The sequence below is a fragment of the Bubalus kerabau genome, chromosome 20 (genome assembly GCF_029407905.1).
Source record: "Bubalus kerabau isolate K-KA32 ecotype Philippines breed swamp buffalo chromosome 20, PCC_UOA_SB_1v2, whole genome shotgun sequence".
In the NCBI taxonomy this organism is placed as follows: domain Eukaryota; kingdom Metazoa; phylum Chordata; class Mammalia; order Artiodactyla; family Bovidae; genus Bubalus; species Bubalus kerabau.
Window position 1 is genome coordinate 54366486 of NC_073643.1, and position 16527 is coordinate 54383012.

General features: G+C 58.5%; 1 protein-coding gene across 1 annotated transcript; it reads left to right on the forward strand.

Annotated features, from left to right (window-relative positions):
* Positions 1–7723: 7723 nt before the first annotated feature.
* MYL3 (myosin light chain 3) lies at positions 7724–13514 on the forward strand. Its single transcript, XM_055558140.1, has 7 exons — positions 7724–7930; positions 10345–10372; positions 10516–10665; positions 11447–11620; positions 12810–12887; positions 13026–13068; positions 13267–13514. Exons 1-6 carry the CDS (start codon positions 7790–7792, stop codon positions 13052–13054), a joined length of 600 nt encoding a protein of 199 aa, XP_055414115.1. The 5' UTR covers positions 7724–7789; the 3' UTR covers positions 13055–13068; positions 13267–13514.
* Positions 13515–16527: the final 3013 nt, after the last annotated feature.

The following is a 16527-nucleotide window of genomic DNA, read 5'->3' on the forward strand; positions in this document are numbered from 1 at the left end:
ACTGCCACCCAGACCTCATCATCAGGCAGGCCTGCTATGGGGCCCTCATTGCTCTCATGCTCTGCCTTTCTCCTACTTCCTAGAGCTTCTAATTCCCACCCAGAGCTCTTCCTACACCACAAGTTTGAAGGTGTGAGGTGTTAGGGGAGTGTGTATGCAAAGGCACGTGAATGAGTGTACACTCGCGTGCAAAGGGCATGTGTGGGCAAAGGGTATGTGCACCTGGGTATGAGGGTGTGTGCAAAGGCATCTACAGAGAGTGAGGGTTTGTGTTTAAAGGTGTGTGCTTAGGAATGTGCCAGGTCATGGTCCGAGCACCTGCGGACGGGCTTCCTGAGTGACTGTGAGCCTGTGAGTACGTACGTGTGCATCAGTGCACGCACACACTTCGTTGTGATTCCAGTCGGCCCCAGAGTTGATAGAAAGGGATCAGGTGGCTTAAGGGTGCGTCCAGGGACCAGTGGGTGTCTTCAGACAGACACAGACATACGGTGAGGGTGGGTTAGCCTGACCAGGGGACCCTGTGAATGTGTGTGTGTGTGTGTGTGGTGTGTGAACGCGCATGTGTGTGTTGTACTTCAGACATAAATACAGCGGGTAGGCGGGCCGCAGGTATATAAATACCCACACCAGCAGGTACGGGAATTGACCCTAACTATTCTTGGCCGGGGGCTTGGGCCATTTTTAATGCAGCTCCACACCCTGAGCCACAGAGGGTGTTTGTGTGGCCACTGGAGGCAAGGACACAGCTGGTGCTAGGTAGGTGGGGTGGGGACAGCCGGGGTCTGGTGGGGACAGCCGGGGTCTGGTGGGGCCACCAGCTAGGTGCGGTCTGCTAGGGGATGGGGAGGGCGGCCCTCCTGGCCACCACTGCCTTGGCTTCTCTCACCCCCACCTCACCTTCTCGTCACCGCCCTGCTTTCACCTGCCCCCACCATCCTTGTTCCCTGCCCTACAGCCCTATCACTGCCTCCTTGTAGCGCCCATCCCACCCTCTCTTCCTGCATCCCAGTTTGATGAGCACTTCTTGTCCACTTGGGGCTGCCTTAGGGGGAGTGGAAGGGAAGAATGAATCTGCCTTATACTCGGCGCAGGGCTGAGGTTGGGGGCGGGAAGGCTGTGTGCACACGCATTGTCCACAGGCTCTGGGGAGCTCCATCCTGCCCTGGACGCTCCCTTTGTCTCTGGCCGACCTCAACGACCCTCCCGCTCCTGTCTCCACCTCAGGGTCGTTGGGTCCGTCGCCACCTCTCTGTCAGCCTCTGTGGCTCGTCTCTGCCGCAGTCAGGGTCCCTGTCTCCAGTTTCTCCATGACGGCCCAGGGGAGCTGGTTCCTCCCCGCAGCCAGTGTGAACTGTTTGCCTGAGACAGTCGGTCCATCCAGTCAAACAACCACCCAATTCAGACTTCTCGTCTGACTGACAGGGTTTTTTTTTTCCCCCTGCTAAATTTACTTGCATTTTTGACTGAATTGGCCATTCAACAGAGGTTGTGTCCACATGCCCCTACCCCGCCCCACGCCAACAGATGAACGGGTTCCCAGATGGACACGCACACAGATCCGGGCACGCCCAGGCATGCTTCTTACACACACGGGGTCACAGCCTCGTGTAACACACGTGAGCACACGAGACAACATACGCCCGCAAGATCACACCCCGTGTGTGTTCCCATCCTCGTGCACACAGGGATGCGTTTTGTCACACACAGACTGCACACATCTACCCTTTCACACACACGTTCATACCTCATGCTGTGGGGTCGGCGAATGTACCTCCTTGGACCCCTTCTGGGCCAATCTTGGGGAGATGGAAACCTGGGCAGAGCCCCCTCCCAGTAGCAGCCTGGGGCAGCCGGCCCCTCTCCCCTGAGGCCAGCTCACCCTCCTTCCTCCGCCCTCAGCCTCTAGGTGGTCATTTCGGGCCGCTGCCGAGCCCCTGCAAGCCTCAGTAGCAGCTCCCAGACCCTGATCCTAAAAGGGGACTCTTTTTTTTTCTTCCAAGGACAATAAATATTTGCTCTTTGGGAAGCTGCTGGTGGGAGGGTACAGGGTTTGGCCCAGCGGCGGGGAATGTCCAGGGCAGTTCAGGGAGGCCGCAGGCCATGCTGGGGGAGGGGCCAAGCCCCTCTAGAAGCTCCACCAGCAGGGAGAACGGGGGAACCAGAGCTAGGCTGCACCTCACTCCCTTCCCTGGGACCCCAGCATCAAGGCTCTGTTTTCTCCATCCCTTTGCGTAGCGTGTTGGCACCCTCTTCTCCTATCCCTCCCACCTCAGACTCCTCTCTCCCAAACCTCACCCCGTGAAAGCCGTTTTCCCACTCCTATTCATCTTATCACCCCCCCCACCCCTTTCTCACACACTCAGATTTCCAATCTACCTCCTTAGACCAGCCATTGAGGGCAAGGCTGATGTCCCCCAGGCTGGGTTCCTGACAGCAGAGCACACCGCCCCCCAAAGTGCACCCCCACAGCCAAGGCTGCACCCTCCTGCAAGAAGAATCAGCCTGGACAACAGTGTCCCCCACCCTGTCCCCCATGAGGCGCTGGTCCCTGGAGGCTGCCTCCCGCCCACCCCTCCCTCATCCTCAATTGGGCTCCCAAATATAGCGGCCGTGGCCACAGCCGGCCAGGACACCACAGCCCCAAGCGTCAGTCCTGGGCCGGGATCAGAGGGGCAGGAGCTGATTATAGGTCCCTGGGCCAAACCCAGGGCTTGCCTGCCAGCCCGCTGGGCCCTGCCACCCCCACCCCCAGAACCACAAGTTTGGAGCATCTGGTCCCCGTCAGCACAGTGGGCAGAGGGAGGGGCCTGAGGGGTGTGTTTGGCCTGCAGAGGACAGAGTTGTCTGTGTGTGGTGTGGGGGTGGCGGGGATGGGCTCATCATTGCTCAGGGCCAGTGACTGTCCTCCAACTCGGGATCACTGGGTCCCACCCACGGCCATTGTACAGATGGGGAAACTGAGGCCCAGAGGAACCAGGACCGGCCGGGGTGGGTTACAAGAGCAGCAGAAGTCTCCGGCCTCCCCCTTGGCCGCTGCTTCCCATCTTTCAAGGCCTGGGGCTGTGCCTCCGGGAAGCAGGCCACATCCTGTTGGTGGCAGAGCAACCCTGCTGGGAAGTCCTCCCTGGAGTCAGACTTTCACCCAAGGCTCCAGGAGCGTGGGATGGCGCACAAATTCCTCTCCTTCTCCGGGTCCTCGTGGCTGCCTCGTGCCGCCTCTAGCCAGAGAGCCTGAGCAGCTCCTCCTGCCCCTCCTGGGGCCTCGGTCGCCTCATCTAAGCAGCTGGGAGGGACTAGGGGCTCTGCTTAGGGTTCATGTTTATGCGCGCCCAGCACATTGCGGTGAGCGCACATCCGTGTGGGTACACGCGTGTGCCCTGGTGGGAGAACTGCCGCCCACGGGCCTGCCCCTGCCCAAATGGGGTCCCCGGGACCTGCTGCACAGCAACATTTGACCTACTTCTAAGGCTCTGGGTCTGGCCCAGGCCGCGTTCTTGACTCCTCCGGGAAGTTTGGGCCCACGTCCCAGCCCAGGGGCTGCGGGCCAGGAGAGGCGGTCCTGGGCGGGCCAGGGAGGCCTGTGGAGCCTGCGGCCTGGGGGACAGGGCACGTGGGGAGCCCGACCCTCCTTCCCTGCCTCTGGTTCCTGGCCCCCAGGGACAGCCAGGCCTTCCCCATCCCTCCCTCTCCCCACTCTCCACTGCTCCCTGCATGTGGCCTCCATATTCTGAGCTCACTAATTGGCTGTGACAGGATGAGGGACATTCCTCAAGCCCCTCTGAACACTGGCGGGAAGGTCTGCCAAGCTCTCCCCCTCTGCTGTTTGCCAGGAGCCCACCCCTCCCCAGCCCTGCCCCTGTCTACACCGGGCAGCAGGCAGTGTCCATCTGGAAAACCAGTGGCCCCTTTCATGGGTCTGGGTTCTGGGGTCTAGGTTTGGGTTTACAGGTCTGGAGTCTGGGTTTCGAGTAACTGGGTCCTGGGTATTGAGTCCTGGATCTGGACTCTGGCTTCAGAGTCTTGAGTCCTTGGCCTGGGGTCAGGGGTCTGGGTGGCAGGTCTGGGTTGGACACCCTGGGTTTTGGGGTCTGGGTCCTCAGAGTGGGGTCTGGTCGTGGGTTCGGGGTTTCAGGATCTAAGTTTGGTCAGATCCTGAGGCCTGAGTCTGGGGTCTGGGCTTGGCGTTCCAGGCTCCAGATTTGGAGTCTTGGGTCTGAGTCGGGATCCTGGGTTCCGAGGTTTGGGTTCAGGATCCAAAGACCAGTTCCTGTCCCTTCTACGCCCCCTGCTGGCTGGTCATCATGGTCAGGTCACTGCCTGTACCTTCCCACCGTCCCCACAGCTTCAGGCTCTTGAGGGGAGTCTCGGAATGGATGCAAGTGTCGTGAAGAGCAGGCCTGAGCTGAGGGGGTGGCAGGTGGGTTGAGGGGCAGCTGCTGGCTGCACTGCTGTCCGGGGCGCCCCCGGCAGACACCAGAACTGTCGCTCCATCAGCAAATCTCCCCTGGCCCTACTCCAGGGATGGCGTGTGGCTAAGGGTTCCAGTCTTCCTGTGAGAGGTCTGTAAATTGAGATGTTTGGGACATCGGCTTATCCAACATTTATGGAGTGCCTACTGTGTACAGCAGGCTCTGTTCGAGACCCTGTGGATATACAGCCCTGGAAGACCAAAAATTCTTCCTATGCCAACTGACATTCAAGGAAAGGGGCTCACATAAGAAACAAGGGAACAGCCTTATATTAGGGTGCAAGAATGGGGGGTCAGGGTGAGAGATAAGGCGGGTGGAGCTGGTCCAGAGCAGTCTGAAGAGGCTGCTAAGTGGAGGTGATATCTCACTGAGACCTGGAGGTGACAAGGAGCAAGTCATGGCCAGCGTCATAAACAAGGACACCAGGAGGAGGAAATAGCAAAGGCATGGGGGCTGGAAAGAACTAAGAAGGAAGCCAGTGTGGCCAGGGGTGGTCTCTTGCCTCTCTTCATGGGCCCCTCAGAAGTCGGGGCCACGTGTTCCTCAACTGCGGGGCAGGGGGTGGGGAGGATAGTAAGGTGGCTGCCCCCAGAGAGGGCTCTGGTATGTGCCATCTGCACTGGATGGGCCACAGCTCAGACACTGGAGCTGGGGGAGTCAAAGGAGAAGGATCCAGACTCCCTCTCTTCCTGCAGCTCTGCCAGGATCTTGTCTGCTGGGCTGTCATTCTTGAAGGGCATGGCACCCAGGCTGGGGCTTGGGAGAGAGGCGTGAGTGCCAAGCCTTGTGTGGCTTGTCTTTACTCTCCATGCCTGTCTCTCCCTGTCATAAAGCCCCTGCCCCTGTTCACCTACCTGCCCACCGCCCACCTGCCTGCCCCGCTTTCCTCCTGTCCTCCACAGTCCATCTTGCTGGAAGTCAAGGAGGCTGATCCCTGCAGAGTCCCTGCTGGGGGCTGGGCATTGGTAATGGGTTGAGAGTGGCCCTCTGGGGAGAGTCTGGGCACCGCTGCTCCCAGGAACCAGAGCTCCCACAGTCAAAGGCCCAGGTCCGGACCTCCATCTGAGTCCTGGGGAGGGAGTGGAGGATGACTCTGTATATGATCTCCCCACTGCAGGACCGTATCTGCTCTGGGCTTGAGAGAAGGGGACCAAGACCCCCCTTCCCTGACCCCCTCTCCAGGCAGAGGAAGGCGGTGCTGTGTGGCTCTGGTGGGCCTGCTGAGTCTGCACACCCCGTCACAGACCTGGGCCCCGAGGCTCAAGGAGGCGCACGTCACTCATCTCCTCCCGTGCTCGCTGGTGTTGGGAGGTTTCCGGGGGGTGGCAGTTGTGTACGGATGGATCAATGCGCTTGGGAGTCTGGGCGCCCTGTGTATGTCCGCCATGTTCCCCCCGCAATGAACGAAAGGGGGTTGGGCAGTGTCTTGTTGACTGTGCCTGTGGGTGTCTGGACTCCCCGTAGGACGTCCAGAGTCAGTTGTCCTGAGGTCAGCAGAGAGATCTCTCTCTGTGTGTCCCCCTCTGTCTGTCTTCTCCTCTTGTGGTATTTCTGACTGGTCTCTGAGGACCCTCCCCCACCCCTTTCTTTCTCAATACTCTTGCCAAACATCTGGAAGAAAAGTGAAAAACTTGTCTACCCCCCAGCGCCGGATGTTGTCAGATTTCCAGATGTAGGGTGTTCTGTCCTCCAGATGAGGGGAGGACTGTCCCGTGTTCCAGCAAGGAGGGGACCCTGCCCCACCCCTGGACCGCTGTCCCCCCCTCACCAGGAGCCCGAACGACCGGATGAGAGGGGACCTGGGCTCCGCAGGAAGACCTGGGGCACCCAGGTGGAGTGAAGCCTCCCCTCCGGCTCTACCCCCAGCACCTCCCTACACTTGGGAAATCCCCGGGGGCCTGGGGGTGGGGGCAATGCCTCTGAAGTTTCTATCAAAGGCTCCAGGCATTTAAAAATAACAGGGAACACCTCCTTCCCCCGCCTCCCCCCGCCCCAGCACAGACTCCCGGCAAGGAACGGAGCCCAATGTGTTTGCAAGATGTCCCAGCGCTCTGAGTTCTGTGCCTGGAAGGGCTTCCTGCCACCTCCGCCCTCCCATCTCCCCCAGGGGTCACCCAGCCAGGCTGCCCAATGTCACCGCCATCCGCCGAGGGCTAGCACTTCAAGGTAGCACTAGGGGGTAGGACAAGGTGGGGCACCCCGGGCTGAACACCCCGGGGGCACCCCTCCCAGCCCCCTGGGGTCCTTCAGAGACACAGACCCTCTCAGGGCCCCAGCTAAAAGGTTGGCAAAGGGCAGCCTGGGGCGGTGGGACTGGGAGGGTGCAGTGAGGCCATGCCTTGAATGTGCCAACCAGAGGAGGGGCAAGGGCAGAGGGTATATGGTGTGTGAACGAGGGTCTGGTGGGGAGCAAGCCCTGAGGTGTGTGGGGAAAGGGGGTCGTGGAAGAGGGGCCGTAGGAAGCGAGGGAGAAACCAAGACGCTGACCTTGGGGCCAGGCAGGTGCTGAGGCAGGAGGCGGTGGACGCTGTTGGGCTGCTGAACTGGGCTGGGTGCCGGCCCTCGAGGGAGCAGACCCCCTTTTACTGCCATTTAGGGTATTCCCAGAGCCGGGGGCCGCAGCTGCCGGCGAGCCAGACGCTCACACAGACACAATAAACACCCAACCCAAACACACAGAAGCAACACTCACGGACCGGAATGGGCCCCACAGAGACACGGACCCTCCTACCAGAGATACGCGGAGACCCTCCCCGCTGCATGCAAACACCCAGACAACGCACGTGGACAGACATGGCCCTCCCTCTCCGCCTCCTTGTAGACACAGGGAATTCGAGGTGCAGATGGGAAGTGTAACCCAAGGGGTGCCCTTAGGTAATCCCCGTCCTTCGGCATCCAGCACAATGCCCAACATGCCCCGGGTCCATCCTCCCGCACCTGTTCAGTTTATTGGCCTTCCGAGGGACAGCAGACCCTTGTGTGTGTGTGTGTGTGTGTGCTTTTCGGGGTATGCATGCGGGCTGAGCAGTGGCCTCTGTCTACCCTTCCCCCTTCTCTCCTCAACAGGTGACTGGGAGGCCTGGAGAGCCCTCCCTCTCCCCCACCCATTCCTGAGCTTGAACAATGCCCTCCCCAGGCCCCAAAATAGCCCCTGAGTCTATCCAATGTCCTTTTATGGCCCTGTCCCCATTGTGCCCTGCAGGGGTGGGGCCGGGGTCATGAGGTGTCCAGGCGGGATAAAGGCTGGTTGCAGGAGGCTCACCTACCCTGCTCTCGGCTTCCTTCTTTCCACCTCCGCCTCTGTGCTCACAGCCTCCATGGCTCCCAAAAGGCCGGATCCCAAGAAGGATGAGGCCAAGGCAGGCGCCAAAGCAGCTGCAGCTCCGGCTCCCGCACCTGCACCCCCACCTGCACCCGAGCCCTCCAAGGAACCTGAGTTTGATCCCTCCAAGATCAAGGTGGGTGCGGAGGCCGTGTTTTAGGTAGGAAGGGAAGGGTAGGTAAATGAATCCCAGAGTAGACCTACCCAGTGGGAGAGTGGGCTCCAGAAAGTGAGTACTGAGCTCTAGCTGGAAGCTTCAGCATCAGGAGGGCTGCAGCAGGAGAGACAGTGGTCAGACAGCAGGCAGGACTGCCCCAGTGTTGCTGAAGGGGCTGTCTTTTGGGTGGTTGGAAACTCACTTTCCCCTGTCCTTCTCCTTGGACCTTACATCCTTGGGGAATTCTGGGCCCACCAGTGTCCCCCACCCCTGCAGCCAGGCAGGGACTTTTCTTGTCGTACTGTGGGGTTTTAAGTCCATGCCAAGTCCCCTGGGGGGAGACAGGGTGGGAAGCAAGGCTCCTGCCCAGGCTGGGTCACAGTCACCCCCGCCAAGGTCCCTGAGCCCCAGAGCTGGTGGGGCCTCAGCTTTGAGGTGGCGACGCTGAGCCACAGTCTGGGTAGGTCATGGAGAAAGTTGGTCGTGGAGCTGTGACCAGTGGCCCCAGGAGCCCTTCCCCAGCTTGGCTTGGAAGTCTTTCTCAGAGTCTAAACTTGGAGAATGCGCCGTGACTGCCACCTGTGGCATCCACATAGTGGCACGCACCCGGCGTCCCGCCTGTGACTGTCTTGGCTGGCTACTGGCCACCGCTGCCCTGGCTACTGGCAAAGGGCCCCGTGGAGCCATCCCAGCCCTTCAAGGTTCCCAGCAAGACTGCAGCCAGTCCTAACAGATCCACCTCCACTTCCCAGATGGCGCCAGTGGTAAAGAACCTGCCTGCCAACGCAGGAGACACAAGAGACTCAGGTTCGATCCCTGGGTCAGGAAGATCCCCTGGAGGCGGGCATGGCGATCCACTCCAGTATTTTTGTCTGGAGAATCCCATGGACAGAGGAGCTTGGTGGGCTACAGTCCATGAGGTTGCACAGAGTTGAACACGACTGAAGCGACTTAGCACAGCACACAGGTTCAAATCCCAAATCTGCTCCATTGCCATCGCTGCTCTAAGGCTTGGTTTCTTCAGCTGTGAAGTGGGACAATGAGCCCTCCTCACAGGCTGTCGGAAACCATTCACAGCAAGTGATCCCTGAAGTCTGCCCCCACCCCGACCACCCTCAGACCCCAAGTTGTATCCCACAGGCAGAGGGGGTTGGACAACCCCAGGGCCCATGGTGGCTTTGTGTGGTCTCCCCAGATCTGAGGTTGCAGATTTGCCCTTGAGCAGAGGAACTCATGAGGTCTCTCCTGGGAACTCTGCAAAAAGCCAGGCCAGGACCCCAGGGCACCTAATCTCCGAGGGCTTCCTGGCGGAGGGAGCTTTCAGGTGGCCAGAAACAACTTGGTCAGGTCTTCCCAACACAAGGTTGAGCTGGAGGGCTGGGAGGGGCAACCCGGCAGGGTGGCTAGGGCAGGATTCTGCTCTGCACTTGGGTGCGCTGGGGCAGGGACTCCACGGGAGCCTCAGTGGGCAAGATGCCAGTCAAGTCCCCCTCCCCCAAGCTCCTTTCCCTGGTGTGCCCTTGACCTTGGGCTGAGTGACTGCGGTGATAAAAATAGACCTGGTATCGAGTGAGGAGGGGGAAACCGGGTCCCAGGAGGCCTCCTGACCTCAGGTGCCCCTGCCATGGTTTTGTAAACGCTCAACAGCTCGGGCCCTGGCCCCCTCCTGTGCCACGCTGGGGGCTGCCCTGGGCTTGCAGATGGGGGTGTGTGAGACTCAGGTGTAGGCGGGGCCAGGTGAGTGACAGTGCTCAGCCTTGAGGGCTCTGGCGGGGGGGGGGGTGGGGGGTGGGGCAGACACATGCAAACAGGTGCACACAGAGGTGTGTGAATGCACATGTTCATCACACACACCCCTCCTGTAGATGAGCTCTTATGTTGCAGGGCTCTCTGGCCTGTACCCTCAGCTCAGCCCTTCCTGCCACCTGCCACCCGCTTCCAGTGAGATGAGGTGCCCCCATCTCATAGACAGACTTGCCCACTGGGCCCCAGGCCCAGCAGAGCTGGCAAAGCCAGTGTAGTTAGATTCTGTGGCTTCAGGCACATCTGTCCAGGACTAGGGGGTCTCAGGTAAGGCCCTGGGATGGAGATTCAGGGCACAAGGCTTCCCTCCGCATCACTTCCCCGGATGAGGCCTAACTGGTGTCAGGTCTGGGTATGCACAGACCCAATGCCGTCAGGTAGGACAGGGGAGGAGGGGTAAGGAGGTAGGGGGTGGGAGTCAAGGTGGACGGCAGGAGGTCCTGGGTGGTGGAAGCTGGGATCCTGAAATGTGGACAGGTTGGGGCAACCGAGGGGTTGAGGCCCCGGCTGGCCATAGAGTGGAGTGACCAGGAGGAGGCCTGGCCCCATCCTCTGAACTCGGCACTCAGAATTTGGGGGTCTCCTTTCAGATCGAGTTCACTCCGGAGCAAATTGAAGGTGAGTGTGTGTGTGGGGGTCTTTAGCCCCGGGGCTGCAAGGCTGGGTCCCGGGTCCCCAGGCTGAGAGTCCTGCCGGCAATGTGGGATGAGTTGGGTGGGCTGCCTCTGGAAGTGTCCACAGCTCACTCCCCCTCGCGGCAGAGTTCAAGGAAGCCTTCATGCTGTTCGACCGCACGCCCAAGTGCGAGATGAAGATCACGTACGGGCAGTGTGGGGACGTGCTACGGGCGCTGGGCCAGAATCCAACACAGGCCGAGGTTCTCCGTGTCCTGGGGAGGCCAAAGCAGGAAGGTGGGTGCACTCAGCCTGAGATGTCCCCATTAGCACCACTCCCTGGGGGAGACCGCCATCGCTGGTGGGGGGGAGCAACGTGGGAGTCTCCCCACTGTGCACTCCTCTGACACCCTCCCGTTGTCTGGAGGAGGACCTGAGCCCAGCCTCAGGCGATGCTCACAAGCAGCGATGGCTCCTGTATCATCTGACCGCACGCCCATTAGCCAGGCTTCCTGGTCATAGGGGACTGACAGCACAAACCAGCTCCAGTGGAGGTGTGAGACCTGGCCTGGGTCTCCCACCTGCTCGCCCTGGCCCTCCTGGCCCCCTGGGCATCCCTCTGGGGAGGGGGCAGGGCCAGCTGCCCTCATCGCCTTGGCCAGAGACGGTTGCCCACTTTGCCCCAAGGAAGACTGAGACCCAAGCCCCCGCCGCAGGTACAGAGGCCCCAGACAAGGTCTCTGACCTGCCCAGCTGCTCTTGTCCCACCCTAGGTAGCGGGGAGAGTGGCATCTGTAAGAAAAATAACAAGGTGCTAGGAAGAACTGCTCCCCCAAAGGAGAACAGAGGGGCTAGACAGCCCACAGTGGTGCCGCTGTCCTTATGAACAGCAGAGGACCATGGCAGTCATGCATTTCTCAGCTGACTGTAAAGTGCCTGGTGGAGTGCTTGGTAAATGGCAAACTGGTGTAGAGTGCACTGGGGAGCTGGGTGAGGGGAACAGGTCCTCACTGTCAGACATGGCAAGGGGGCTGCCCGCCCATCCCTCAGAGCTGGGTGCTTGGCCATCTCTCCACAGAGCTCAACTCCAAGATGATGGACTTTGACACGTTCCTGCCCATGCTCCAGCACATCTCCAAGAACAAGGACACCGGCACCTACGAGGACTTCGTGGAGGGGCTGCGGGTCTTCGACAAGGAGGGCAATGGCACAGTCATGGGTGCCGAGCTCCGCCACGTGCTGGCCACGCTGGGTGAGGGCGGCCTCCTCCCCGCTCCCAGCCCGCCTTCCGGGGACATCTGGAAGAAAGCATGCTGTCCCCCGCCTGCTTCTCTCTTGTGAAATGGAGGGTGATGCCGTCAAGTTGCCTCCACGGCAGGAGACCTAGAAAATCTATGTGGGGAATTTAGAAATTTAGGTGGGGGATAAAGAAAGCCAGTGGGTGCAGCTCACAGAACTGGAAGGGCTCTGGGGACGGGGTGGGACGGGGTGGTGCACCCAAGGAGGGTCAGTCAATCCAGTCCTGGTGTTTGTTGCCTCAAGGTCAAATTCTGGAGCTGAGAAGGTACTGTGCCTGCCTTTTGGGCATCCTGACTCCCACCATCAGGGGCCTGGCTGGCAGGAATGTCCCCTTCTCAAAGAGAATTTTTCCTACAGCAAATATTCATTGAGCTCAGATCGTGTCTACTCAAAGCGACCCTTCCTGCATCAAATATTTATTGAGTGCAAATGGCAACCCACTCCAGTGTTCTTGCCTGGAGAATCCCAGGGACAGGGAAGCCTGGTGGGCTGCCGTCTATGGGGTCGCACAGAGTCGGACACGACTGAAGGGACTTAGCAGCAGCAGCAGCCGCACTGTGTGATCAGCCCTGTGCCGGTCGTGGAGGTTATGTATGTGTGTGCGTGTGTGCGTGTGTGTGTGTGTGTGTGGCTGGGGGAGGTAGGAGGTGTGAGGGATACTGCAGTGGGCGTTCCACTGGGGGGACCGGCATGGCACACCAAAGCACAGAGTCGGGAAAGGGAAGGGCCAGCCTTGTCTGGGCAGCAGTGGTGGTGTCTCTAGGGCTCCTCCCCGGTCATCCCCAAGGTCCCCAGCTCTATCCTGAGCATCTTCCCTGGTCTCCTCTTGATGGAGGGAGACCCGCCAGCCTATTGAGGACAGGGGACAGTCTGTGCCGGGGACCGGAACACCAAGATGGTGCTGTTATGGATGGAGTCTAGGCTCAGAGCGGGCACCAGGCTTGCACCCCAGGGCTTGTTCTTTTTGACTTGTCACTGATTCTCCTGGTTTCAGAACTGAGGGATGACAGCTCAGGCTTCGGGGTATACCAATCTGAGGCATGGGGAATACTGGAGAGGCACACCCACCGTCCAGAGGCAGTCAGGGGTCCCCCCACCCTTCACACCTCGACGATGCTGACTCAGCTTCCCACTCCTGCTAGGTGAGAGGCTGACAGAAGACGAGGTGGAGAAGCTGATGGCGGGGCAGGAAGACTCCAATGGCTGCATCAACTATGAAGGTAAACTCAGCAGGCAGGGAGTCTGCTGGGGGGAGGCATTGGGGTCCTAGGGTCCCACCCTTGGCTGCTGGAGTGGGGCGCCATCACCCTTGGCTACCCAGGGCCAAACCCTGCAGCTCACTCTTTCCTTCTTTCCAGCGTTTGTCAAGCACATCATGGCCGGCTGAACCTCTCACCCCAGGTGAGACCGCCCTACTCCCTTCCAAACCTGTGACCACCTTTGCCACCTCTGCTGATGTCGGTCCTGTGGTCCCCCTCCCACCTCTTTCATCCAGCTTCCCTGCTGCCCCCTCCCCAGCCCAGCAATGCCAGTTCTCAGCTGACATCCCGCTGCCTGGCTCCCCCCTCCGCAGTAACCTGTGACCACGTTTGTTCTCAGGGAGCCCCGGGGGAGACGGCGCTGGGGCAGCTCGTCTTCTATTCGTGATGCGGACACCAGAGGCTTGGAGTTGTGAAGGGCTGGAGGGGAGCACATGGAAACGCCTACACAGGCTCTCTCTGCACAACCCTGCAGACCACCCTGCAGGCCGTCATCACTGCCATCAGGCTACCTTGGCCAGTGATTGCATCGCTGTCTCCACCCCTTGGGCCTCATGAATAAATGGCTCCTTTACTTCCTCCTCCTAACTTCCTTGCTTTCTTCTTCCTTTCTTTCTCTCCTTCCTTCTTTCTTTTTTTCTTTTTTTTTTCCCTGGCTGTGCTGGGACTTCATTGCAGCACACGGGCTTAGTTGCCCCACAGCATGTGGGGTCTTAGTTCCCTGACCAGGGATCAAACCCGCGTCCCCTGGATTGGAAGGCAGACTCTTAAATCACTGAACCACCAGGGAAATCCCCACCCTCCCCCTTCCGCCCCCTTTCTTCTCTGTAGCCCTTTGGTTGACTTTTGTAAAATATCTACGCGCCACACAGGGTGAGCTCTGGACAAAATGGTGGGGGGGAATCATTTTGAAATCTCGCCTCCCGGCTTATCCCATCGAAACTGTGCCATCTGGTGTGCCAAACCCTCAGTGCCTGCCCACCAGGATGCCGGGCTGAGCTGGATGAGGACTGCCCCCCCTCCCCTTTCCCACTTCTGTAGATAGCAGTCATGCTCTGATCTCTAACACAAGGAAGCACCAGCAGCCTGAGAGCTCTGTGCGGGCTATCTAACACCGCGACCAGCCATCAGGGAGCTGCGGGGCGCTGGCCCAGAGCCTCCCATGTCACAGGTGGGGAAACCAAGGCCCAGAGCGGAGAATGGCTCTGCCTGACTCACAGTGGGAACGGGCGGCGGGGGAGGAGCCAATATTGTCCCCAGGCTTTCAGGGCCGAGGAGGCCTTAGACCCCCGCCTGACACAGATGGGAAGTTGAGGTTCTCTGCTTGTGGTGTGATTCTTGGCCAGAGGGGCAGCACCCCAGGGCCACCAGTGGGGCCGCAGCCCTAGGCTTCTCAGCAGAAGACAAGTGTGGAATGACAACCGGGGGTGCATACGCCACCCCCTCCAGTGCCAGCTCCACTGCCACCCCCTGTCCTGGGGTGAGGCCCTCCCCTCCTTTCAGAGCCTAGTGGGATGGGTGAGGGGAGGCTTCCTGGAGGAGGTGATCTACTCTGATCTGATGGGGAAGAAGAGCAGTGCTCTGCAGGGAGGGTTGGGGGCCCTAGAGATAAGAGGTGTGGGAGACATCAAGGGCCCAGAGTGGAGAGGGTGGGTCACACAGGGCGGGAAACAGCCTGCAGGCCAGGAGGACTCGGGAGGTCAAGGCAGCCCCCCGGGGTGCAGGTGGACGCTAGCGCACCTGCCTGGGAGGTGAGTGCAGCCATGTGAGAGCGGGTGAGAGGGCTTGCATGGATCAGGCTGCCTGGGGGGATCGCTGTGGTGTGGGGAGGATGGCAGGATTCTGCATGTGAGAGCGTGTGTGTGCGGGTGTGGGTGGCGACTGTTGGCAGTATGTGTGAGAGTCTGTGAGGGCCTGTGAGTGTGTGTGTAGGAGTCTGTTTCACCTTCCCTTCATCTTTTCAGCATTTATTGAGCACCCACTGTATGCCTTTAGGCCCTGGTTGTTGGCGCTCATACAAACCTGACAAATCGCCAAGCCATAAAGTGTATCAACCAGTGATCAGGGCTGGGCAGGGACCCAAAGCAGGGCAGGGGCTGTGCGGTGTGTGTGTGTTCAGGGTGTGCACGTGAGTGTCTGTGTTGGGAAGGAGGTTGGCCTGTTAAATAATCAGATCAGGGATTATCTGAGAAGGCAATGGTTGGGAAAAGACTGAGAAGAGAAGCGTAAATATCCTGAATATATAAAGGATTCCTACAATTCAATAACAGCAACAAAATGAACAGGCCAATTCAAACATGGGCAAAGGGTTTGAATAGACATTTCTTTAAATGAGATTGGATGCGTTTAGGGTGGTATAGCCATAGTCCTGAACAGACATTTCTTTGAAGAAGATATACAAATGGACAATAAGCATGTGAAAAGATGCTCAACATCACTGATTAAGGAAATGCAAATCAAAACCACAATGAGATACTACCTCACACCCGTTAGGATGGTTATTATCCAGAAAACAGAAAGTAACAAGTGTTGGCAAGAAAGGAGAGAAATTGGAATCCTTGGGCACTCTGGGTGGGAATATAAAATGGTGCAGCTGCTGTGGAAAAAGTATGCAGTCTTCAAAAAATTAAAAACATAATTACCATATGACCCAGAAATTCCACTTCTGGGTATATAGCCAAAAGAATTGAAAGCAGGGACTTGGAGAGGTATTTGTAAACTCATATTCACAGCAGCACTATTCACAATAGCTGAAAGGTGGAAACAACCCAAGTGGCCATCAACAGAATGCATAAACAAAGTGTGGTTGGTCTATACATACAGTGGAATATTATTCTGACTTAAAAATGAAGGAAATTCTGACACACGCCACAGCGTGGATGAACTTTGAGGATATTATGCAAAGTAAAAGAAGCCAGACACAGAAGGACAATTACAGCAGGATCCCACTCCAAGGAGGTTTCTAGAATTCACAGAGACAGAGGATAGAATGGTGGTTGCCAGGGGTTGCGGGGAGGGAGGGATGGGGAAGTGTTGTGGAAGATAAGAAAAACAAGACCCATGGCTGATTCATATCAATGTATGGCAAAAACCACTACAATATTGTAAAGTAGTTAGCCTCCAACTAAAATAAATACATTTCAAAAAATAATAATAAAATAAAAAAAAAAGAAAAACAAGAGAGGCGAGATGGTGTTGTCTTAGGCTGGGCTTTCCCAGCAGCAGAGATGAGACAAGGACTTGAATGCAAGTAGTGTTCCTGGGAGGTAGCCTCAGGGAGCAGGAGAAAGCAGCTGTGCAGGGAAGGAATTCCCCTGGGTATATGAGAGCAGATCATCCTGGGGGTTCAGCCCTGCTGGGGACCTCCAGGAGATGGTGGTGTTGTCCCACTGAGGGGGTGAGGGAACCAGACCACTCATTCACCAGCTCCCACCTTTGCTGCTTGGGGTGGCGCCCCAGAGGTAAGCTGGCACATCCATGTAGGGCACTATTTCAGCGTCTGCTCCAGGGAGCCATGAGGGCATCAGAGGGAAGAGACATTCCAGTGGAGACAGGAGCAGAGAGTGCGGTGGGACGGCGACAGGATGCGAAGGAGGGTCCT